Here is a 26,116-nt window from a genome sequence, read left to right as displayed (position 1 = left end):
TTTGATGAAGAGCTATAATTCCTGCCCTGCACACACAGGACATGAAGATGGTAATTGGGGACTTCAATGCTAAGATCGGCAGGGAAAGATTTGTTAGATCCCATGCTAATGGTGAAAGCCTTTACTTCGATACTAACGGAAACGGACAGAGAAGTTTTAACTTTGCTGTGTCAGAAAATCTGTTCATCACAAGCACGGCATTCCCACATAAAGATATACACAAGCATACTTGGCTGGCCCCTGATGGGTTAACTCTTAACTAGATGGATCATATACTTGGGGACTTGAGACACCGTAGCAATGCGATGGACGTGAGAAGTTTTAGAGGAGCGAATGTTGACACAACAATGTCCTTGTGATATCCAAAGTCAGACTCCTATTATGTAAGAATTTCTATCACAGGAGAGAAATCAGAGATTTCAAACCTGACATTTCTAAATTAAATGATCAAAACATTCTTAAAGAATATAAAATTAAATTCTCCAATTGAATTGGTGAACAAAAAGGGAAACCAGGCTTCACTTTTGACTGGTACGCAATAAAGGATCATCTGCACGTGAAGCTATCCCAGATCTGGAACGACGAACCCGAAATGAGTGGTTTGACAATGATTGCAGAAAGGCCACAGAAGACAAGAACAAAGCCTATAGATTAATGCTACAAAAGCATCATACTCACCAGAATTTCATGCACCAGATGAAAGAAAAATTTGGTTCACAATCAACACACTTAAATAAAATAATTAAAAAATATATATAAATATAAAAAGAATAATTTAAAGGTAAATAATAAAATATAAAAAAAAAGTTGTGACAATCTGTTGGGGAAAAAAATATAAGAGTAATTCAAGTAAAAGTAAAGTGTGTTAAGCAGGTATAACAGTTTCTTTTAGAACTAAAGTTTTAGTAATCTGCAATAACATAATTTTTATGTTAACATAATTATTAAGAAAAATTTTTATGTTTTATATAACATAATTATTAAGAAAAAAAAATCACTCGATTGACATCTTTTAAATAAAAAAGTATTTGAGTTGAAAAATAATATGTTTGATTAAAAAGTTTGAGATAACAACCTATACACATTGAAGGAGTGTCATTGAGTTGAATGGCAAAGGAGCAGAAATCAGCTGTGTTCAAATGCTAAAATGGCAGTGATTCAAAACCTTATCTATTTGGGTATTAAGTAGACGTGTACTATCAAATATTTCATCAAACAAGTAAAATGATTGGTGCTCTCAGACGTTATGGACCGACGGGAAGCCGAAATAGATTGTGATTGGATGAATTGTGAAGACGTTGAATAGAACAATGTGAAAAGCATGCTTTTGCATAACGCGCGAAAGTCGACATGGTAAAGAAGAAAAAAAGTTCATTTTCGGGATATTAAGCATTTTTTAAAAACACCCAATGAAAAAATCACCTTCAAGGGATTTTAAAAAACGAAAATAAGCACCTTTAAGCCCTTTTTAAAAACGCTACGCACCATGTAATAATAATGAAAATCGAAGTGAAGGTTTGTTTCATATTTTTCTGAAACTTTACATGAAACAAAAAGAAACCAATAATTTGCAATGATGACAAACTTTGTAATCTATTAGTATAATAAAAGCAGAACAATGAATAAAAAAAAACACACACTTGGTCGTTATCAGAACTTAAGCTTTCATAACCATTTATAATAGGAACAAATAAGAATCAAAAGTCACTGGTTATTTACTGCCCTTGTAAGTAAATAGTTAAGACTAAACATACCTTTTCTCCATAGTCTGGGTCTAATGGCATCATTTCTTTAAAAGTTTGCAGCACTTTAATGCAAAGTTTTTCCTCTTTTTTCTCCAACAATCTTTCAGTTTGACATATAAGTCTAAACAGCAAATAAATAAACTATGTGAGAACTAATAAAATGTCAAATAACTGATAATGTATTCATAAAAAATTTCAAATTAGGAGTAAGCATTTATTGAAGGAAAATGATAAAACAATAGCATTTGGTATAAAAATTCAATAAATCAATTAAAAGTGGTATCTTTACCATTTGCATGTACCAAATTTTTTTGAAAAACATATTTCTTTAAAATTTTTTGGGAAATTTAGTACATTATACAGAGTAATTGAAATATGGAGGCATATTAAATTGAAGAAAGATTTATTTAAGAGATATAATAAATTTCCTGCCCTTAACTTAAAGCAATTTATTTTTTAACATAGACTTGCTATAAGTATGTTATAAATTTTATTACTCTATAACTTAAATTCTATGATTATTGCAAAAATCTTTTTCCTAATATGTTGCCCTTGTATTCAAGAAAAGTAGGGTAATCTTTCTGCTGGTAGTAAATAGAAATAATGAATATTATGTAAAATAGAATTTTGAAAGGCAAGCGTCAGTCTTTTAAAAATATTTAGTCTAGTGTTTGCTTATTTTAGCACTATAACCAAGCATCTAAATTTATTATATTGATATTGAGATTTGTTAATAGCACAGAAACTGTTATTTTTTAAAACTCTTTCTGATTTTTGTGCTGCTAATGATTTATTTTATGTTATTCTCATGTTTGTGAATAAATAAATTTTTCACAGGAGTAAAAATTCTGTAGTGAACCTATCATAAAAATAAGCTATCCTCTAATGTAACAGTTCATACAAATAATAATATTTAAAAGAGAACTGTTTAAATAGTTCTTCAGACCGTAAAAAAAAAAACTCCACATTGTTTACGCGAAGAAAGCAAAATAAGAAAGGGCAATTAGTTATATATTAAGAAATTCTCTATCCAACTACAAATGACTAAATCATCTTGTTAAACATATAAAAAACTTTAATAAGACTAATTAATGTAAGAAAGAAAAACTAAGATGCAAAAGTGGCATAAGACTCAATAAGTGATGTGTGTGCGTGAGCCATTTTATCATAAGTTATTTTTAAAAAAATTCTTTTCTTTTGTATTTAAATATATATATACATTACCAAGTACTGAAATGTAAAATATATTATTTTGAAATGAAAAAAGTATATTATAATGAATTATACATAAACAATAATGCTATAAAGAAAATTAATATTACTGAAAACTGTATTGATGCAATTAGACAAGGTATGAAGAAAATTATACTTTTTTTAAAGAACTCAAAATTTATGGCACCACATATAAAGATCTAAATCTACTACCTTGCAAGTAGATTTTAACTTTTTAATTCCTTTTTCGTATTAATTTGCATTAATAACTAAACCTTTAAAAGTCTAACAAAAAAGAAAGCACAAAGAGCAATATTTTTTTTAAAAAAAAAGATAAACTAACTTTCGAAGATTTACTGTACATTTCAATTTAATGTAAATTTTTTGTTTTCAAACTTAGTGAATAATTACAAAATTGAACCATTTTATTATAAAATGCTTAACAAAGTCATAATTTATCCTTTCAAGTAGCCATAATTATACAAATTATTACAATATACTAATGATCAAGCCTAGTTGTATAATTTTAAACCATGAATTTTAAAAGGAAGCAAATATATCGTAATATATATTCTTTTAATAAGAAAATATATATTCTTTTAATTGGCATTACTTCTTGTTTCTTTCTTACAGTAAAAATTTTCAGAACATTTTTCTTTAAACTCAAAATATTGTTTTCAATTAAAAACTAAGGATAAAATAACAAGTATGCTCGAATATTTATATTCAAGCAATATAAATAGAAAACAAGACATTAAAAAGTGTAATGCATATCAGTTATATTTAATTTTAAGTTAAAAACATATTTAAATGAATTATTACATATTTTAACAATTGCAAATATATTTTGATAACAGATACAGTGATTAAGAAATACTTTTACTAAGAAACTTTTAATTAAAAAAAAACTATTAAATTTCATTAACGAATTGATAAGCATAATTGATAAATGATTGAATTCCACCTCGGTGAAAACCTGAGTTTATAATCTTTTATATAGGTTTCCTTTTATAAATATGAGTATAACTGTTTATAAACATTAATATTCAGTATAAAGATATTTCAGATAATAATTTATAAAATATTTATTTATTTTTTATTTTATTTCCAATGGCACACAACAATTGAACATCAAAAAGATAACAATAAATCTATAAATAAGAGCAAGCAATTCAGTAGCGTTCCCAGAGAGATTTCCGAGCGAGAGCAGGGCACTTAGACAGGTGATACAAGTCTATTACCTCGTGGAGGTCACACAATGTACAAAAGGGATCATGAACCACGTTGATGCGACATAGATGTTTTTTCAGGTAATCGTGGCCAGTTCTCAAACGAAACACGGCAACAGATTCCATCCTAGGCCACTGAGGGACATTGAGAATCCGTTTAAGCCATGATTTATTGGAATTACGATTTTTGAGTTCCTCGTGAAAAGAGGCCCTGAAGATGTTCTTTATGAGACCTTTGATATTATAGAAAGGGAGTCTTCAATTAGTTCTGTGTAGGACAGAGGCTCCCTTTTTCGCCAGGAGATTGTAATTAATCGTGCAATTAATTAAAATATTAATTGCACAGGTTAAATGTGATGAAAAATACAGAAAATACCCTCACATTTCATACATAGATGTTTTGTAAAAGTTCTAAATCCAACACATGAATCCATCATTTTCACATTTTTTGCCAGCTTCAGTTCCAGGAGAGAATAAAAGTTCAGGTTAATGCAGAACATCAACTAACACTAATAACTCTGATTGGACTAGTGGATGGAGTTGATCCTCCAAGAGGGACATAATATCCTGAAGATATCAAGCAAATACACAACATTAACATCTGTGTTTAACAAAGTGAGTCCTTAAAGTTTCAAACCTTACAAGACAAATAATTAACATTCTTTTCTAAAAATGTTAATAATTTAAACATAGATTTTTAATAAATTATCACCATAGTTGGCCAGACAGCCCTATGTGAGCCAATGCCTTCCTTTGAAGATTTCTCCATGACAATTTCCTGATTTTTTAACAAATAAAAGAATATAAATCAATCTCAAAAAGAAAGGAAAATATTAAAGAACAGTTGATCATAAAAAAAATTCCAAGGTCTAAGAATGGATTCAATTTAACACATATCAAATACCCACAAATTGTTTAAAAAAAATTTAGATTGATAGAAAATTTTTCCAAATGAACATTTACAAAAGGAAAGTATTAACTACTCCATTTTCAATTACAGTAATACATGAATGAGTTTATATCCTTACAGATAATCCCCAGATCAATTCTTGCTACATTTCTTATACATTTTAATGTTTTTTTAATGATAATGAAGACTTATAAGCACAGTAGACAATCTGGTAGACTAGGGGTGCACAACCTGCGGCCCGCCAACTCTCAATGTGCGGCCGTGGCCGCAATCTGAACAAAACGAAAAAGAAAAAAAATTTTTAAATTAAAAATTTTTTGGAAATTTCAAATTTGCGCATTAAGTTTTTGATGCACCCAATTTCACTCAATGTAGTTTTCGATCGTTTTTTTTTCGATGGTTACCTCTACAGATTTAGGCATAGTTTTGAAAATCTCATTATTTTTAACACATCATTATTACGATATACGAATTTCTAATTTAAGTTATTACTTTTGACGTGTGCTCCAATTTCATTGTAAATCCAATGACTTTCCGGCAGTTATTGCTGCCAATTTTCACGTACTTTCTGAAATTGCGATTTTTAAAAGTTATGAAACGCTGCATTTGTGCAAACTCCATGAAAAATCTAATCGACTTTTGATCCTTTTTCGGCAGCTGGAGCTACGCATTTCCGCATGTTTTTTTACACTTTTATATTTTAGCACGATATTATTATGAATCGCGATTAAATAATCGCTCATTTAGATAACCATTTTTTGACGTGGTTTATTTGTGCCGATTTTATTGCAAATAAAATTATTTTTCACTCGTTATTTTGGCAATTATTGTTACACATTTCTACAAGGTTTTGAAAATCCGATATTTTTTATACGCTATTTCGATACTTTAATTTTGCATTTAAATACATAAAATTTTGACGCGCTTTATTTATACCAATTTCACCGTAAATATAAAGGGATTTTGATAATTTCCTTGGTAGTTATTACTATGTTTTTTACCCACGATTTAAAGAAATTCTGATATTTTTCATACTATAATTTGACAGCACGCGAGTTTTGAATAGCGCATTAAAATAATTACTTTTTACGTGTTGTATTTGTGTCGATTTTTACATAAATATAAGAGGTTTTTCAAATGTTTTTTTTTTTCTTTCCAATTATTGCTACATTTTTACTTCTGATATCCGGATATTTTAGCACAATATTACAACTCTTAAAATTCGATACTGTTTAAAAAAATTTTTTGAAATTTAAAAAGTAATTACTTATTTCAACAAAATCGATCCCTTCCTGAAAATTAAAAAAAAAAAACATAATGTGTACATTTATATTAAAGGCGTTCCCTTTTGCTAAAAAATAATTCAAAACACATGTATATTTTTTTAGTCCCATGAACAAATGCAAGTTTAACATCACACACCCAACCTATATACTTTTTTTTTTGTTACATGATTTAAAAATCACATGTCGAGTTTCGTATTTACACGTTTTAATTCTTCTCGTAATTTAAAATTCACACATCATAATTCGCATTTACGCGATCTTTAAATTCCGCATCGCATTTCGTATTAACAATAACGAGATTTAAAAATTATCCATCGCGATTCATTTTCATGCGATTTAAATACCATATATCGCGATTCACACATTTTAAAAATCATGCGCTGCGAGTAGTCTTTTCGCAATTTAAAATTGTACATCTCAATTCGTATTCACGCAATTTTAAAATCACACATTGCGTTTTATATATACGCAATTTAAAAAGCACACATAGAAATTAGTATTTAGGCAATTACAAAATAACACATTGTTATTTGTATTAACGTGATTTAAAAATATGGAAATGAAGAACACCATATGGGACAAATTCCAAAAGTGATTAAGTTATTTGCCCTAACTCAGGGGTCGGCAACCTTTTGAAATGAAAGAGCCAAAAGTTATAATTTTACAAAATTTCCCGTGTTTAAAGAGCCACTAAAAATTTTTGATTTAATATTATAGAATTTTTTTATGTATATTTAATTTTTAATTAAAAAAAATGGTTTTGAATGCATTTATTCTTTATTTTTAAAATACGCTAATAATTTTTTTTAAATTTAGTTTTCATTTAATTTTTTTAAATTATTTCTTTTGGGGGGATAAGAATACTTGGATAATTAAAATTCGATGAAAATTGTAAATTTTCTTACTAATTCTTGTCAAATTTTTAACAGAAAACGCGATTTTTTTTCTATTGAATGTGCAACGAAACACAATCTTATCAGATAGATTTTATAAAAAATTTTTTTAATTTTTCATAGCAATTCCGCAATAATATTCATTTATATTATATCAGAATTTTTTCACAATTTTCCTTTTTTAAGAAATATGTACTGTCTATTCTTGTAACTGTTAAAAAAAAATTTTAAGCACTTAATTATTGAACATTTAAATAAATTAAAAAATTTTTTGTCAAAGCAAACGTTAAATCGACTTATGATGAAGTGCTAGAAACGATGGTCACATACTTTTTCTATTTATTGTAAAAACATTTAACATTTATAGAGCCTCGAGCTTTCCGACTCAAATAATTTAACATTTTTTTAAAAAATTAATTTAATAAAAGTCATTGAAAGTAACGATCTTCTATTATTTTAAATATCTTTTATACGCAAAATTACAACATTAATGTATTTGATTATCAAATTTAATAATATGCAGGTGATTCGGAGTGACGGCTCCCGCATATGCATTTAAAGAAATTTTGTTTCAAGTGAACGCGAGAAAGAAAGGATAGAGATCACACGTTAGAATTTTAACTATCGAAAACAAACTAATCACTATTGAGGAAGGCAAGTGTAAAAAGGCGATTAACGATTTTTTACCAAATTAAATAACTTTATAAATTAAAAACTTTAACATTCACCTGGCAATTAAACAGGCCTGTTATTATTACTATTATTATAAAGATTATTATCAATGTATTGAATTAGATATTTTTTAAATTCATATGCTTGTTTTTTCCCTTTTAAATTTTAATTTACTACTTCCGCTGAAGTAGATTTTTATCTTTATTTTTGACAAGGTTTATAAAAATTTATATTAAGCGTGGTCTTTTCATAACATCATGTTTTACATAATAATAACATGTGATACACATCAAAGGCTTTAAAAAATGTAGATGAAAATTAAATTAGTATTTGTTCATTAAACTGAAAAATTATCAGACATCAATTATGACTCGTGCATTTTTTTTTTAAAATTCTTAATCTAAGTAGGATTCTTTTTTATGCATTTCAAATATTATATGCGTATTTATTTAATTTTAGTAATCTTATTTGCTAATAATTACTTTTAATGCTTATTTATTACTAAAATTTTATTTTTCATTTTTATTTAATAATTTATTCATTTTTATTATTCATTTTTATTTAATAATTTATTTATTTTTATTATTCATTTTTATTTAATAATTTATTTATTTTTATTATTCATTTTATAATTTACATTGTAATTAATATAAGAGCTGTGAATAAAATCTTGAATGGGGATATAGAAATAGTTCTTTTTTTCTGGGGGGGGGATGAACTAGTTTTGGAAGTACAGATAAATTTTTTCATGCATTCTTGCCTTAAATAATTTGTAGAATGCTAAATTTTTTATCCGAATATTTCTTTATATGAAAATAACACAATAAAAATAATAAATAAAATTTAAAAAAATTTAACTATGTATTCAAACATTGTAGCATGATTAATCATAAATAAATATTTGTAAAATTTGATGATTTGTAAATAATGCTTTACCGAAGAACGTTTAAGTTTTTTTTAAAAATATTAAATAAAAAAAAAAACCTTAAATCGCAAAATAATTTTTTTTCTAGTTAAGGCAGTTAAAGTACAATTTTGTTAATTATTTATTTTGTTAATTATCCTGCCTTTTAATACAAAACTGCGAATTGAGTTTTTACATAATTACAAAAATATTAAGTTTCTTTATACTAATAATTAACTTAAACAAATGGAAAATTGTTAACTTAAGTCTAAAATATAATATAAAAAACATTAAATATATACGAAATACATCAACGTAGTAACAAAAAAGTTTGAAAAAAAATTATTTAAAAAAAACTGAAGCTTTTTTTAAACGCAATTCTATTTTTAAACGCATTAAATTTTTAATAAAATAAGCATTAGTATAGTTTTGTTCATAAAGGATTGCAGTTTGAACTTATTATAAAAACAAATACGAACAAATATAGAATTTGATTTTTGAAATTTCAATTAAATAAGATCTATAAAAAATAATCTCAACTGAAAAAATTAAATTTAAAAATAAATTGCTATTTCAAACACAAAATTAAAAAGCTTAGTAAATAACTGTTTTAAAAAAGGAGAAAGAATTCCTATATTTAGAATTCAAATGTGATTTATCTATTTCTATCTCAAGCTCCTACTAATGAATATAAATAACATAAAAAAAATTTAATTGCTCTTTTTTCTTTCTTTTAATCATTTTACTGAAGAAAAGAGATTAAATTTTTTTTATCTACTTCAGAAAAATCAATTTTTACCCATATATATTTTTAAAAAAGTAATTTTTTTTTCTTTTTTGAAAAAAAGTCTTATACCTAAATTTTGAAGCAATAATTGAGGAATTAATTTATTTTGAAAATAACATATTTAATGCAATTTAATTTTACCTTAATATTTAAACAATAAGACTGCAAATAGTAAATATTCGTAAAATATTTATACTTACATTCAATAATAATATTAATTTATAAAATACGCTTTGAGTAACTAAGTACTTGTAAACTGGTACTGGACAGGTCAGTGAAGTAACTGGTGGGGTGAGTGAAAAGAAACTGGACAGTCATATAGAGAAAACCACAGCTGTATGTGCATTGAGCCCTTTCCTTCCCCTTCTTAACGACATGGACAAAGATATTGTCTTTATTCTTAGAAAGAGTAAGAGAAAACGTGAGAAAAAGGCATTTCTAGCTAAATACTTTTAAAACACCCTGGATTTTTCAAGTTGACAGAAATTTCCGGGGTTTTGTCTGCTGTTTCACAAGATCAGAGCTGCGGGCACCATCCTTTTTTTGTGCCTTTTCATAGTGTTGGTAACGACATGCTCAAACAGACAACAGACTTGATACTTTTCTGGGTGAATACTCGGAATCGAGTCGGAATGAGACACCCCTCTAACCCCCGTAAACGACGGGCCTGAGCGTAGCGGTTTGTAATTAACGATTATAATACAAAGCTCTTGAGAAATTAGGTACTTAAAAATATTTTTTCTTACTTTTAAGGGTTTTGGTAACAATTTATAAATTTTTTCATATATGGAACTGGAGAGCCGCAGCTTTACATCAAAAGAGCCACCTGTGGCTCGCGAGCCACAGGTTGCCGACCCCTGCCCTAACTTAATACTATTTCTGTCGAAAGATTGTTTTCCAGAATAAATTTGGCCTGCTCAAAATTACAGAGCAGTCTTTAAACAAAATTATTAAATTTTCATTTAATGGCTCTAAAAAGCTATCACATGATCAAGTGAATAAAATTATCACAATATTTAAAAAAATTTCAAATTACAGGATAACCACTAAGAAATTTTTTAAACCATTTTCCATTTTTTAAACCAAATAGTAAGTGTCATGTTAAAAAAATATTTGCCATAAAAAATTGTAAACAAGTATCTTAATAGTTTTTTATTATTAAGGAAAATAGTTTATTCAAAATTAATGTTTTCTTCCTTTCTTTTTTTCCCCCCACTCTTTGCCCCTGAGTCATATCATTATTTTAAAATAAATGTTTTAAAGTTTTAGTATATTCCCCTACTAAATGCTAAATCTTATTTTTCGCAGAAGGGATTTTGTGTCAATTTTTATCATTTTTAACCCTATAAACTTTTTTTCAATCAAAGTATTTAACTTACATTTATTTTAGTAACTAGAATATTTTTTTTTAAATTTAATTCTATGAACAAATTTTTTAAAGTTAAAATTTATGTTTAAATGGACTTTTGTATTGTGTAATATGATTTTAAAAAAACATGAATTTTCCCAAAGTTTTTAAATTACAGTAGAGTCTCGAAAGTTCGAGTCTCAGAAGTCCGAGGTTCCGCTAAATTCGAGGTGCCAAATTTGATCAGAAAAGTGCAAAAATCAGAAAATCAGAAAAGTGCATGGATGAATCGAAAAATTTTCAAACAATGGTTTCTAGAACATTTTGTTCCAGAAACACGGAAGGCATTGAGAAAAAAAAATTTGCCTTGCAAAGCGATTTTGTTTTTAGATAACGCTCCATCTCATCCGGACGATGATGAGCTACGTTGAGGTGAAATCCGTGCTATATTTTTTCCCGCCAATGTTACAAGTTTGATTCAGCCAATGGATCAGGGCGTATTGGAAAATTTAAAGAAAAAATATCGACACCGTTTGTTACAACATTTAGTTCAGTCTGATGATGAAAGTGTTGCGGATGTTTTGAGGAATGTGAGTCTGAGAGATGTTGTCTACTGGATAGCAGATTCTTGGGAAGAAGTTCAACCTACCACAGTAATTAAATCGTGGACTAAGTTTCTACCTGAATTGGTTACGCCTATTGAGAAAATTAATGATGATGATAGTGAAACAATTGTTTTGAAAGATTTGGTGAAGGAATTACCAGGCTGCGAAAACTCTAATGCAGTTGATCTAACTGAATGGCTAAATAGTGACGACAAGGTGGAAATAACAGATTCAAGTATTATAGAAATGATGGAAGATGAGGAAGAATATGAAACAGAAGAAAACGACTCTCCGTTATCATAAAAAAAAAATCTCATAGTGAAGGTTCTGCAGCCTTAGAACTAGGCTTAAAAAATGTATAACAGCAAACTGAAGCCACCCCTGCAGATGTTTTGCTTTTGAAGCGTCGGCTGACTATCGCATCAACAAAGAGAAGTAATATACTGACGCAACAAAAAATTGACAATTTTTTTAAATTGTAAAGAATCTTTTACGTCATTATACTAAAGAATAAAGGATTTTAAGGTAATATGTTCATTTTATTTAATTTCATTTCTAGTTGTTAAAAATTTTCTACTTTTTCGGAAAATCCGAGTTTTCAGTAATCCGAGGTAGTGTCAGCCCCAATTACCTCGGATTTTCGAGACTCTACTGTATTTCAATTTATCTAAATTTTTTTCTGATTAACTGATTCTGGTTTTCGGATTCTATCTTTTTCTTAAGTAATCAGTTTAGAAGTTTTAACTTTAAACATTTAAAAGTATTTAATTTTATACTAAGATATTACAAGGTTAACTTAGAAAAAGAATTTAGTGGTTAGAACAATGTTTTTATAACAATTACTACCTAAAATTGCTGTGAATATGTCTGCCTAAATACTTTGGGTGTTCCCTTTGGCATGCGACCCTTCATTGGTCAATCTGCTATGCATGTGGCCCTTCACTCAAAAAGGTTGGGCACCCTTATGGTAGACAAATGGAGACCCATCCCCATTAGGCTGATCATAAGAGGAATTCATTATAATTCACAATTAGTAAGATATATAGACTTTTCAAATATTTGCCTAAAGAATTTCATTACTTTAATATCCATCTAAATTAAAAGACTTTATTGAAAATTGATAAGGACTAATATTTCAAAAATAACAAAAATAAAGGAACATAAAAACATCGAGATAAATAAAAGACTATTTCAGCATGCAACTGTACAAATCTATATGGGGATTTCAAGAGTAGGGAGTCTCATTCATACAACTATAAAAACTTATTCGAAAACAATAGCAGGTGGACATGGCAAAATAGTTTTTAAGACATTAATCGAATTTCTATTCATTTGTACTCAAATAAAAATGAAAACAAACATTTCAGAATTAACAGAACACTATCAGGTACAATGCTTTAACTTCAGTAATAAAACATATGAAAATTAAACTACTAAAAATGCAAGAAGCATTCTGAAACTCACTTTGTAGAACCATTATAAGGAGGGTTTAAAGTACCTTCTGCATCTGAAAAAAAGATTCAGCATCAATAAAATGAATGGCAATCAAATTGATTACTGACAAAGGCTCAAACTTTAAAGGTTATCAGGAAAGAATTTGATAAGTAGAAATACAAGGTTGGCAGAAAATAATTAGTTTGGACCCATTGTTTTTTATCTGGATAATTTCATTAAAAATATTTTCTTAATTTACCATAATTAAAGCTACATTATGTTCATTAAATTTTATTTTTAGTTTAAATATCTTATTACCAGCAATTGCACATTTAAATACTATTTAAATGTTATGCGTGTATACTTCATGATTAAAAGTAGAAGGCAACATTAAGCTTTGGTCCAAACAATAGTAAGTGCTGATAGAAAAATTATTTTTATACTACTAAATGCAAAATTATGTTTAAGAGGACGTCATATTACATGAGAAACTTTTCGTTGCAAATTCTCTTTCATCTCCATAACTAATTTAAATTAAAGAAAAAGTGAGTTCAGACAAACCAAGAGTAAGCCATAAAGTTTCAAACGCTGGTAATAAAGTATTAAACTTATCAACATGAAAATTATGAGAAGATAACTTCTGATTTTGCAATGGTTTGCTTCCAATAATTTGTTTGCATTTTGAAATTTAAATTTAAAAAAATTTCAGCGATTTAAACTTGATAACTTACTTTAGGTTAGTCTGAACTCACTTTTTCTTCACTTTAAATTAGTTATGGAGATGAAACAGAACTTTCAATGAAAAGTTTCCTTAAGGGTATGGCATACTCTAAAATAATTTTTCGAAACAAAATAAAAATGCAGGAAAAATGTATATACCCAAAACAATAAGTTTAATGTTAGTGAAAAGAGAAAATCTGGCATTCCATGAAAACTAAATTAATTTTTGAATTAAAATTTAAAATGTTTCAAATAAGCGATGTGTAAATTTGTATTCATTAATGTAATGGTTTAAATTTCAGTTTTTAAAAACTTTTTACTAACTTCTATTTTACTTCATTTCTCAAAACATGCAGTGGTTAATCGTAGAAATAATTAAATAGAATTAGTTAGGCAAAGAAATTTATACCAATCATTTATTTTTTCACTACAGTATGTTTTAATACTTATACCACGTTCCTGTCTTTTTTTTTGCATTGCTTTAAAAATAATTATATTATCCATAAAAACTATTTTTTAAAAAACAGATGGGACCAAAATTAATGTTAATGTACCATAAAACATTATAAAAAGAAGAAAATAATAATTTATAGAAAGTAAAAATAATAAGATGCAATCGTAATGCTTAATTATAAACGGAATCTTTTCCCTTCAATGAGAAAAAATACTTTTAAAAATATGTTTTAAGTTAGAATTTAATTTGAGTCTACTTTAATAATCCTTTAAAGAAAACACTATCATATGATCATTTGTAATTTCAGAAAAATAATACCATGTGTGGACAGTTGTTTTATTTTCAGGCCCGGACTGGGATTTAAAATCGGCCCGGGCATTTTGGAGATATCGGCCCTCTATTTCAGATAAACACCGTGTGCGCGAAGCGTACGCGGCTCCTAATGTATCATTTTTAGGCATTTTTTACTTATAAATTCTCATGAACGTAAGATAATTTATCGAAGTAAGAAAGAAGATTGAAATTGCTTAATAATCCTTTATAGAATATATTTCAGTTTAAAATACATGGTTCTTATGAGGAAACATAGCTTGATAAAATCAAAAAGAAGGTGAAAGATGAAGAGTAAATAAAAATATTTATTATACTACACATACATGAATGATTTATCTAAACATTTTTTTAAAAATAGATTTAATGCTTCTTCAAAAGTCAAGTCATTAAATAAAAATTTAATTTAATGACTTTTGAAGAAGCTCACTATTTTCTGCCACTTTATTGATTATGTCGTCGCTGTCTAATTTCATTAATAGATTCTTTTTCCATTGCCATTACCATGAGAGCATTCAAATTATCCGAAGATAAAGTACTCCTCATTCGAATTTTAATTACTTTTAATGTGGAGAATGATCTTTCCCAAGCCACCTGACTTATTGACAATGTTAGTAAAAATTTTAATGCTGAACCAATTAAATTGCAAGAATTGGTCAATAAATTGTATCTCAGTAATATCTTGTAGCAACAAATAACACAATTTTTGCACGCACTGCGTGTTTCACATTTTAGACTTACTTCTTCTTCTGTTTCCAAAGTAAAGTCGTTATTATCGTCATTTGAATGATCATCTCTGATTATTTTATAATCTTCTAGGTCTGAATTTTTCAGTTTTTCCCACTGTAAAGCTAAATTTCTTAGTTCAATCCTCAAATTTTCACCTATAGCTGTTTCGTCAAATTTTAGCAAGAGTTTGCTTAACTCATTTAGTTCGCCAGATTGAAGCTTGTTAAGACGTATTTCAGGAAAATGTTTCGGATCTAGATCGGAAAAGTCAGCGTACAATTTTCCATTTGCGGGAAACCGGCGTTCCATTGGCGCTACAACTGTGCTGAAAATAATGTTATGGACGTTTATCTTAAATGCAGTGGTTTCATCATCAAAAACTGTTTCATTCGACGCTATCTCAACCGGCATCAATTTTCTTTTCTTCACTCTTTTTTGTGGAAACTTTGTTCAAATTCCTTATTTACGCGAATAATAAAATCATCTGTAACTTTTTGTACACTTTCAAAATCTCTCACTATTTTTTTTTAGTTCTGAACACGTTTGTGATACCATTCCAAAAGCTTTTAAGATGTCTAAACCAGAGGTTTGCAAATATTGGGAGAGTGGTGTAGTTAATTCAAATATTCTTGAGAATATTTTGGCGGGGATTACTGTTTCATATTTGCAAAATGATTCTAAAAATATTTTTGCCTTTGCACGGATATCTGGCTTGAAATTTGAATTTTGTTGTATAGTTTCTAAACTTGTAATCAATGTGACATATAACGGCTTTGTAGTTGAATCTGAGTTTGAAAATGACAGACATTTATATTTAGCAGTTTATAAGATTCAGAGCCCATTAAGAATAGCTGTTTCATAAAAATTCTTTAATTTTCCAATCAAAATATGAAAAAATATTGCATGAATAAATACAATATGTATTAGTCAATTTGTATACAAACAAATATCAACTTTACTACTATTTTTGCTAGAAGACAATGAAGTGTATAGTGTATTCAAATATTAGTCAAATAGATATGCTATTGAATAATCGGAAGTCGTCGAGGAGAAATCTTCTGCGGAAGGCATTGGCTCACATTCGGCTGTCTAGCCAACTATGATGATGATGAGATATGCTATTGAATTCTGAGGTTAAACCAGTTTTTACTTTTAATGTTTTAGTACGGTACAAATTCGACTATAGGCCCCCATAACCCCTTCGTCCTTATAGACCCCCTTTAAAAGTCCTTCGACCGGTTGGGGGTCGATACCGATCCTTAGGAAACCCCTGGAACTTAATACCTATACAATATAGAAAGAAAAATTAAAGATAGGTACTTACCAAATGGAATTTAAAAAGCACATAAAAACAAATAATACATTAGATTAAAAGTTTAGTGAAGAGTCACACATTGTAGAAAATTCTACTGGATAAAATAAAAGTTCACGTTTGTGCAATACTGGAAATAATAAAGAAAGAGAATCTTACACAGCACTAAAGACTCCCAGTCGGACATTTATTTATTTATTTGATTCTATCATGTGTCTACAACGACATCTAACAGTATCTCCAGGAACTAATTTAATATTAAGTTATAAAATACAGGGTGATTCAGGCAGGGTACTTCCGGGAATTAACAATATCACTATTGAATTCCTTGGGGTCGATTTAGTTGTTAGATTTTTTATTTCAAATCGATTATTTGCTCCATTCTCGAAGAAAATGGGTGGCACGCATGCTCTGAATCACCCTGTACATTAAAACAATATTATTACTACATATATCATATATATGTTATTTAATATTATTATTATTTGCGCAATATTACTTGAAATTCATGCAATGTATAAAAAAAAAATTGCGCTGCTGGTTCGGCCCAACCGGCCCTCAGGTCAGACCGGCCCACCGGGCATTTGCCCGGTCTGCCTACTGGCCAGTCCGGGCCTGTTTATTTTTTACTCTGAGTTATGCACATATGTGTAGGTATTAACCCTGAACTGGTAGATGGCTTTATGATTCTAAAGAGTGCAGAGATCTTGGAATTTCGTTTGTCATTTTGATTGTCTATGTATCTGCATCTTCCTTGTTAAATCTTTTTGTGAACCTCTGGTACTTGTTTTTCTTATATGTGGAAATGCAATGAAAAAATCAGGTAGATATTTACTCATTAAGATATATTTAGAGCTGGCCACATGCAGCAATTCTTCCTTAAAGAAACCTCCCAATCATATAATCATTTGTTCTTTCCAGAAAAATAAAAAAGTAACTTTACCAGCTTCATGAAGTCAAAATTCGCAACAGCCAATCACATCATTTATATCAGCTAGAAATCCTTCATCTGAATTCTCCTCTTAAATACTGCCTCCAAGACTATTCAAATAGCTATGAAGATCTTGATACTAAAGAATAAAATTATAAATCTCAATGGGCAGAAAAAGAGAATTAATTGTTTAATTCAGTAATATGTTTGTACCCATAGAGTTGTTTTCTAAAACTGATCTTTATAGAATCAAGCGCTTTTTCAATAGCTGGAACACTTAAATAACAATTGGAATTACATGGTTAAGGTAAGATTTTAATAACCAGGTGTACTATAACATGATAAAAAGTAGATTTTTACTGGTAAAAAAAAGAGGAAAACAATGAAAAACTGTCAAAAATTAGCAGCCCATAATTTATTTACATGTTTACTACTTATAGCTGATACAAGTAAATAATATATATATTTTATAGTTAATACTTGGCAGTAATGAATAATATATGAATAAAAAAAAAAAACAATTAAGGACTAAGGATGTACTTTAACATGTTCATTAAAAATATTATTTTAAACATGTTTGTGACTAAAATTATTGTTTTCTTACTATGTTATCATAGACTCACTTTAATAAAAACTTCAAATAATAAAAGCAATTTTTTAATATTAACCAAGACTGCTTTTTTTCTTGTTTAGTACCTTATCCTGTAGCTTATTATAGAAAATTATTGACTGAAAATAGCCAATTTGTAGGGAATAACCCATGTACCATATACAAGCAAACTAATCAATAGATGCATGATTACAAAACTAATTGTTTACAATTTTTTTTCACTTTTTTCTTCTTTAATTTAGTTTTAATACTTTATGCACTTAATTTTAATGAATTAAAGCAAAATTTAGTTAAAACGATAGTTTTATAAAAAAAAATTTGACAGACCAGTTAAATGATATGAGTGTCATTTGACGTGTAACTATGTCATTTACTATTAAAAAAAAAATAACAGTAAGCTTCGTTACAATTGTTTCAAACGATTCACATTTTTTCGACTTTAATATGAAATCAAATTAATATTATAATTTGATTTCATATTAAAGTCGAATGAATTAATAAAAATCACTCGCATACCATAATTAAAAGAAATATGAAAAAAAAACAGTTCCTTACCCACAAGCTGATTACAGAATACATAGAAAATGAAACTCAACCTGCTCTTCATCAGTCATTAAAAGTAGAAGCACTCATCCTAATTCGGAACTACATTTATTAGAAAAGCTAATGTCGTAAATTTATTTCAGAAAGACTAAATAACTAGAATCTTGTATCTGAAAGAGATCAGATTTTTGTTTTGCTGAGTATGCTTGCAGCTGCATATGTCTGTGCGATTTAAAACAAGCTTTGAACTTTCAAATCTTTGTGTAGACGTAGTAGCTACAGGTGGCGCAAGTAGGTTGGTACTTTATTTACGTTGTACTAGAGCTGCACGATGTGCTATTGACAACGAACTGGGAAACATCCCTGAGAATGATGCGAAGACAAGCCATCGCAATTTTGATCCTCTGCAGAGGGGATGGCACCCCCGCTTCGGTAGCCAGGCAACCAGCACGCAAAGTCGAGCAATCTGCGGTAGAACAGTTTAACGAGGACCAATACCGCACACCCTCGGTCCCTACGCAGACTGACCCAAGTGGTCACCCACCCGCACACTGACCGCAGCCAGTGATGCTTGACTTCGGTGATCTGCTGGGAACCGTGCCACTCACTAGCGCTATCTGTGCAAAGCTAAGCACAGATAAAGCTAGTGAAAAAAATTCGTCGTAAATATGCCGGGTTACTAATTTCGATTGATTTTTAAGCCTAAGATTTCAAAAAAAGCACCATTCAATATTATTATACCATTATATAGATATATACATAGTAAAGCCACATTTTGTACCCCCTAGTAAGCCAATAATTATTTCCTCTGGTAGAGTACACTAGTACCCGGTAATATAATATTATATTATATTTATAATATTTATTATATAATATTTATATAGGACCACGCATATGCGTGGTCCAATATAAATATTATGGGTCAATATTAAGGTGAGATATCAGGCCATGTGTTAAAACAGAATATTGAATACGAATTTCCTCATTTTAAAGCTATTTAACACACTATTATATCTATACATACAGAGTGTCAAATGTTGTTAATACAATTCTAATGGAACACAAATAGTTCTTTCATATTCATTTTATTTATAGTATTTACAATGAGATTATTTCTGGATTAATATAGTTCATCTTTTAAGCATAACAACTCTTTAGCTACACAGCCATTGCAACAACAACTTATATCAAAGACAACAATCAATCAATAATGGTACTGTTGCCAACACCAACTTACAATGTACAGAATTATCATGACATCCCCCTTTTTACGTTATACAATTATACAACATAATCATTTAAATAAGATGGTGACTTACGAACACGATTACTTTTTCTTTGCACATTACTATTTGATATATGACAATTCTGTGAGATTTGAGAATTTGAAGAACTGTTTAAATCAGCTTGGGAATTGCTAATTATATCATCATTAGGATCTATTTCAATTTTAAACTTTGTATTTGACTGTCTTATGTGTTTTCTGTTACGCCTGAAAACTCTACCAGAACTATTTCTAACATAATATGAACGAGGATAGAATTTATCCTTTGAAATTACTTCAGCAGGTTCCCAAGTCTTGTTTTTGAAATTTAGTATTCTAACATTTTCCTTTGGCTGAAGCTCTGATAGTGTATGAGCAGTTTTGTCGTAATGAGATTTTTGAATCTTTTGTCTTACAATTAACTTTTCTTTAATGTTATTAAACAATTTAGCATTTAACAGTCTGTTAGATATTGGTAGCTTAGTTTTTAATCTGCGATTAAACATCATTTGAGCAGGAGAAAGATCAAGGCCTGAAATTGGGGTATTTCTATACTCCATTAATCCTACAAAATAATCTTTCCTATCTTCCCTTGCCTTTCTCATAATGCATTTTACAATTCCTACCCCTCTCTCAACCATTCCATTACTTGGGGAAAAGTGGGGACTAATAAATGAATAGTTAAAATCCCAATCATTTGCAAATTTCTTGTAAACATAACTATTAAATGGAACATTATCTGAGATAACAGTATTGGGAACACCAAACCTAGAAAAAATAGATTTAAGTTTAATAATTACCTCATCTGCTGATTTATTTACAATTTCACTAACTTCAATCCATTTTGAATAATAGTCCATTACAATCAGATAACTTAGATTACCAAAATCCATTATGTCTACTCCTACTTTTTCAAAAGGTCTATTTGGAACTGTGTGGGGCATTAAGGGCTCTTTACTATTAGCTCTTTTAAATTTTTCACAAATTTCACACTGTGATACTAATTTCTCTATATCAGAATTTATCCCAGGCCAATACATTATATCCCTAGCTCTTTTCTTGCACTTTTCTATCCCAAAATGAGCTTCATGAATTAATTGCAACATATCTTTTCGTAAATTTACAGGAACAATTACTTTTTCATTAATAAATAATATACCATCATTAATATGAAGATCATTTTTAACTTTGTAATATGTCTTTGCACTGTTATCTACATTTTTGTAAGAGTTGGGCCAGCCCTCTTTGATATATCTCTGAACTATTTGCAATTCTGAATCTAATGCAGTTTCATTTTTAAATTGTGCAATTCTCTTTTCACTCATAGGTAGATATTTAGAAATAGTATGAACAATGTTTAACATTTCGGGATCATCACTAATGGTTTCATTTTCAAGAAATGCACGTGAAAGTGTGTCAGCTAAAAACATTTGCTTACCTGGTACATAGTTTATTTCATAATTATATTTTAACAATTTTAATACCATTCTTTGCATTCTAGAGGATATTTTATGCATAGGTTTTTTTACAATTGCCAATAAAGGCTTATGATCACTTTGTATAATGACTTTACGCCCATATACAAAATTGTGATACTTCTCAAATGAAAAAACTATTGCCAACAACTCTTTTTCAATTTGTGCATAGTTCTTTTCACTAGTTGTTAAGCTGCGGGAGACAAATGACACAGGTTGACCATTTTGGATTAAACATGAACCCAGGCCATCTTTTGAACTATCACACTGTATCACTATTTTTTCATTTGCGCTAAAAACCTTTAAAACCGGAGCCTTAGTTAACAATTCCTTAATGTTATTAAATGATTCTTCTTGAGTTCCTCCCCAAATAAATTCTACGTTTTCATGAATGACTTCTCTCAATGGGGCAGTTACTTTAGAAACATTCGGTATAAATTTTGATAGAAAATTTATCATGCCTAACAACCGTCGAACTTCAGTTTTTGATTTAGGTGTTGGCATGTTAGTAATTGCCTTAATATGACTAGGATCAGCTTTTACACCCAATTCAGAAATTATTTGGCCTACATACTTTACTTCGGGTACTCTATACTGCAATTTATCAGGATTGAATTTTATATTTAGAGACCTAGCTCTTTCTAGAACTTTAGACATAATTATGTCATGTGTGGCCTCATCAGATCCCGCGACAATTATGTCATCAAAATAAACCTCGACACCTTCGATATCTCCAAACAACTTTTGGTTTCTTTTCTGAAATATTTCAGGGGCAGAGGATATTCCAAAAGGCATTTTGTTGAATTTATACCTCCCAAATGGTGTATTGAACGTACAAATTTCAGAACTAGCTTCGTCAAGTGGAACATGCCAGAATCCGTCTTTCAAATCTACAACAGAAAATATCTTTTTACCTTCTAATCTACTGATTATATCATCAGCAGAAGGAATTTGATAATGCTCCCTCTTTATAACCTTATTTAAATCCCTTGGATCTAAGCACAATCTTAAACTCCCATTAGGTTTTTCAACTATTACAAGACTTTGAACCCAATCTGTTGGTTTGTTTACTTTTGACACAATCCCTTCTTTTTCTAACTTTTCAAGTGTGTCTTTTAGTTTAGGCTGCAATGCCTGAGGAACACGCCTTGGAGGGTGAATTACTGGTATTGCATTTTCTTTTAATGTTATGTGATAAGGTTCATCAGGAAATTCACCTGTACCAGTAAATATATCTTTGTAACGATTGATCAGCTCATTTTTATTTATGTTTATACACTTTACAGAATCAATTCTTTCAATTAATTTTAACCTAGAGCATGCATTTAATCCTAATATTGGTTTAGACTTAACATCAACAATGTAGAATTGTAAAGGAACATTTTTAAGTTTGTCAGTTGAGCAATTAATAACAATCGTACCTTCTGGCTTCAATTTAAAATTACCATATGCTGTTAATGACAAATTAGTTTCACTAAGTTTTGGTTTAACATTAACACTATTTAAAACATACATAGGTAAAATATTAACTTCTGCACCCGTATCAAGTTTAAAATCAACATTAAAATACTTATTGTTTACATACAATGTTATACTTTTCAACCATCTTTTGAACATATTTGTACACTTAGATTCTTTTCTGGAGGTACTGTAATCACAGAATCAACGAATACACTTAATTCGTCTTCAGGAACCTTCATTTCATGCACATACTTTGAATTCTGGTGGCACCTAGCTGCAAAATGATTCTTCGTTTTACACTTGGCACAAATTTTTCCATAGGCTGGACACTCGCGAGGTTTGTGTTTTCTTCCGCACTTCTTGCAATCATACTCTTGTCCAGACTGTTTCAACTGATTATGCTTGCAATGTTTCTTTACACTATTAACAGACACTGTGCTTTCGTCTTTCATGTTTCGGAGTTGTTCTCTACTACTCTCAGCTGCACGAACGATTTCAATCGCTTTTTCTAGTCCCAGACCAGATTCTCGAAGCAGGCGTTCTTTCAAACCACTGTCCCTAATTCCTAGGACGATGCGGTCACGAATTAATCCATTTTCTTGATCGGCAAATTCACAGGTTGAAGCTAAAGTTTTAAGTTGAGTCACGTAGCATTCTATTGTTTGTCCCTCTTGCTGAACGCACGAAAAAAATTTATAACGTTCATAAACGACATTCTGCCGTGGTGAACAATAATCCTCAAACTTCTTTAGGACATCTGGATACCTTTCTTTGCTTTCAGGAGACTCAAATTTGAATGTGTTGAATATTTCAAGTCCTTCACTTCCCAGTAAATTCAGCAGGATTGCGATTTTTATTTTATCTGCGCGTTCATCTTTTTCTGTGGCAAGCAGATAATTTTCCAGCTCCTGTTTCCATTTTCTCCATTTCTCTTTAACATTTCCACTGGAGAACTTCAAAGGAGCAGGTGGTCGGAACGCATCCATGGCAAATCGAAAAAACGTGGATTAGACTCGATGGAAATCTGATTTCATCAATTTCCTTTCTGACACCATGTCAAATGTTGTTAATACAATTCTAATGGAACACAAATAGTTCTTTCATATTCATTTTATTTATAGTATTTACAATGAGATTATTTCTGGATTAATATAGTTCATCTTTTAAGCATAACAACTCTTTAGCTACACAGCCATTGCAACAACAACTTATATCAAAGACAACAATCAATCAATAATGGTACTGTTGCCAACACCAACTTACAATGTACAGAATTATCATGACACAGAGTGACCTAAGGGCCACATTGTGTACCCCCTAATAAGCCTATAATTTTTTACTGTAGTATGATAGACTAGTACCCGGTAATATATTACGTGGTCCAATAAAAATATGGGCCAATATTAAGCTGATATATGTTAAGTTCAGACAGGCAGTTCAGATTGACAAGTCTAAATACATTAATTTTTTTCACTCTGTAGAATTGAAAGTTTTAACAGAGGATTCCTGCTTTCCTGACAAAATCATTCCTTTAATATTAGCATTGAATTCTGTTCAATATATATAAATATATACGATTCTTCTATTTTGTTTACCCGCTTACAAATTGCAGAGCTAAATTTTTAATTTTAAATACATTAGCCATTTGTCAGGCTGATGATATTATATTAATGCATCGTTATTTTATTTGTATATATTTTATATGTAATATTGGCTGCTGAAATTGTTAATAATTTTTTATTATTGTATTGTATTTTTTATTATTTCCATACTCACTAAAATGATTTCTTGAGTATTAGGAATTATCATTGTATATATAGCCTTTAATTTAAAAAATGTTTAACTTAGAATTTTGTTATTTTCATTTTTTATAATATTGTAATTGCTTTATTCATGTATATATCTGAAATATGTAAATGTTCAAAAGTATGTTGCATTATATGGATAATGACCAAGTGTATCAAAATAATGTTTCCATGCCACCCATGATTTCTTGAGCTTGAATGTAATGGATTATCATTGTATATATAGCTTTTATTTTTAAAAAATCATAAACTAAGAATTTCTTTATTTTAATGTAATTTTTTTATTCATATATACAGTGGTAGCCAAAAGTGTGGACACTTTTTGAAAGTTTCATGTTTTTCAACTTTGGGTGCTTGTAAAATATATTAATTTTCACTTAAATACAAACGTTTATATATCAAATTGAAGGTAATTTAATGTAGAATTTAATAATAAATACAGTAATATAATATCTATATCACAAAAAAAGTTATGCAACTAATAGTAAGATCTATCTTAGATTTGCATTTTTTTAAAGTGATACTTACACAATCAATACTTAGTAGAATAACCCTTATATTTTAAGACAGCTTCACAGCGTCTTTTCATCGAGTGAACGAGTGTTTGGAGTTTATCTTTCGTAACCACATGGTGCCAAGAATCAATTATAGCTTCAATAAGTTGTCTTTTATTGGATGGACGTTTTTTTCGTACAAGAATTTTCAAACGTCGCCACAAATTTTCAATTGGATTGAGATCAGGGCTGTTTCCTGGCCATGGTAATACATCTATGCCTTTATTTTGAAACCATGCTTTGCATACTTTTGCTGTGTGGCATGGAGCTGAATCCAGCTGAAAAATAAATGGTGCGTTGTTGGGGAAGTTCTGGTGTACAAAAGTTCTGTTTACGCTATGAAAAAACGAAATCAGTGGAAAATAAAGCCAAATCAGGCCGAAAAAAATGCACAAGTGCTACTGCCGATAGAAAAATTATACGGCTATGCCTACAAGATAGAAAAATTTCATCAGATGCCATTAGATGTGAAATGAATGCAGCGGGTATTGCAGTAAGTTCAAGAACAATAAGAAGAAGGTTATCAGGATTTGGACTACAACCTAGAATTCCAAGGAAAAAACCATATTTAACTCAAGAGCAACGCGAAAAACGAGTTAAGTGGGCAAAAGAACACATTAAATGGTCAGAAAAATCAATGGAAGCAAGTAATCTGGAGCGATGAGAGTAAAATATCGCTCTTTGGTAGTGATGGTAGAAAATACGTGAGACGTAGAATAGGTGAAGCACTTCATCCTGATTGCATTGAAGCTACTACAAAAAACTCAACAAATGTTATGATTTGGGCATGTATGTCTGCAGATGGTGTGGGCCGAATTCAAGTGATTGATGGCATCCTGAATGCCAAAAAATACATCGAAACTGTCCTGAAACCAAAATTGATACCTTCCATCAGGGATGTCT

At 29.4% G+C, this 26,116-nt stretch overlaps 2 protein-coding genes across 6 annotated transcripts in view; both read right to left on the bottom strand.

Moving 5' to 3' along the window:
- Nucleotides 1–18,328, bottom strand: part of LOC147816106 (inositol 1,4,5-trisphosphate-gated calcium channel ITPR2-like) — a 30,253-nt gene extending 11,925 nt beyond the window's left edge. For 2 of the 5 annotated variants that reach the window (XM_087158193.1, XM_087158194.1), the window contains exons 1-3: nucleotides 14,518–16,077; nucleotides 13,056–13,098; nucleotides 1,755–1,866 (exon numbers count right to left, since the gene is read on the bottom strand). In XM_087158193.1, coding sequence (XP_087014319.1) covers nucleotides 1,755–1,866; nucleotides 13,056–13,098; nucleotides 14,518–14,578 — 216 coding nt within the window. In that variant the 5' untranslated portion in view covers nucleotides 14,579–16,077. Of the gene's footprint in view, nucleotides 1–1,754; nucleotides 1,867–4,898; nucleotides 5,016–13,055; nucleotides 13,099–14,517; nucleotides 16,078–17,232 lie in introns of those variants that run through there. The other 3 variants (XM_087158190.1, XM_087158192.1, XM_087158191.1) reach the window with 3 other exon arrangements.
- Nucleotides 18,329–22,991: 4,663 nt separating this feature from the next.
- On the bottom strand, nucleotides 22,992–23,840 carry LOC147816105 (uncharacterized). Its single transcript, XM_087156710.1, has one exon. It carries the CDS (start codon nucleotides 23,838–23,840, stop codon nucleotides 22,992–22,994), a length of 849 nt encoding a protein of 282 aa, XP_087012836.1.
- Between the last annotated feature and the right edge of the window lie 2,276 nt (nucleotides 23,841–26,116).

The sequence above is a fragment of the Parasteatoda tepidariorum genome, chromosome 2 (genome assembly GCF_982258835.1).
Source record: "Parasteatoda tepidariorum strain Cologne lab strain chromosome 2, Ptep-v5.0, whole genome shotgun sequence".
In the NCBI taxonomy this organism is placed as follows: domain Eukaryota; kingdom Metazoa; phylum Arthropoda; class Arachnida; order Araneae; family Theridiidae; genus Parasteatoda; species Parasteatoda tepidariorum.
This window is presented reverse-complemented; position numbering and strand designations above follow the sequence as displayed.

What these genes read in the sequence shown, in the direction of transcription:
- LOC147816105 (XM_087156710.1), bottom strand. Translation starts at nt 23,840, where the DNA reads ATGGATGCGTTCCGACCACCTGCTCCTTTGAAGTTCTCCAGTGGAAAT.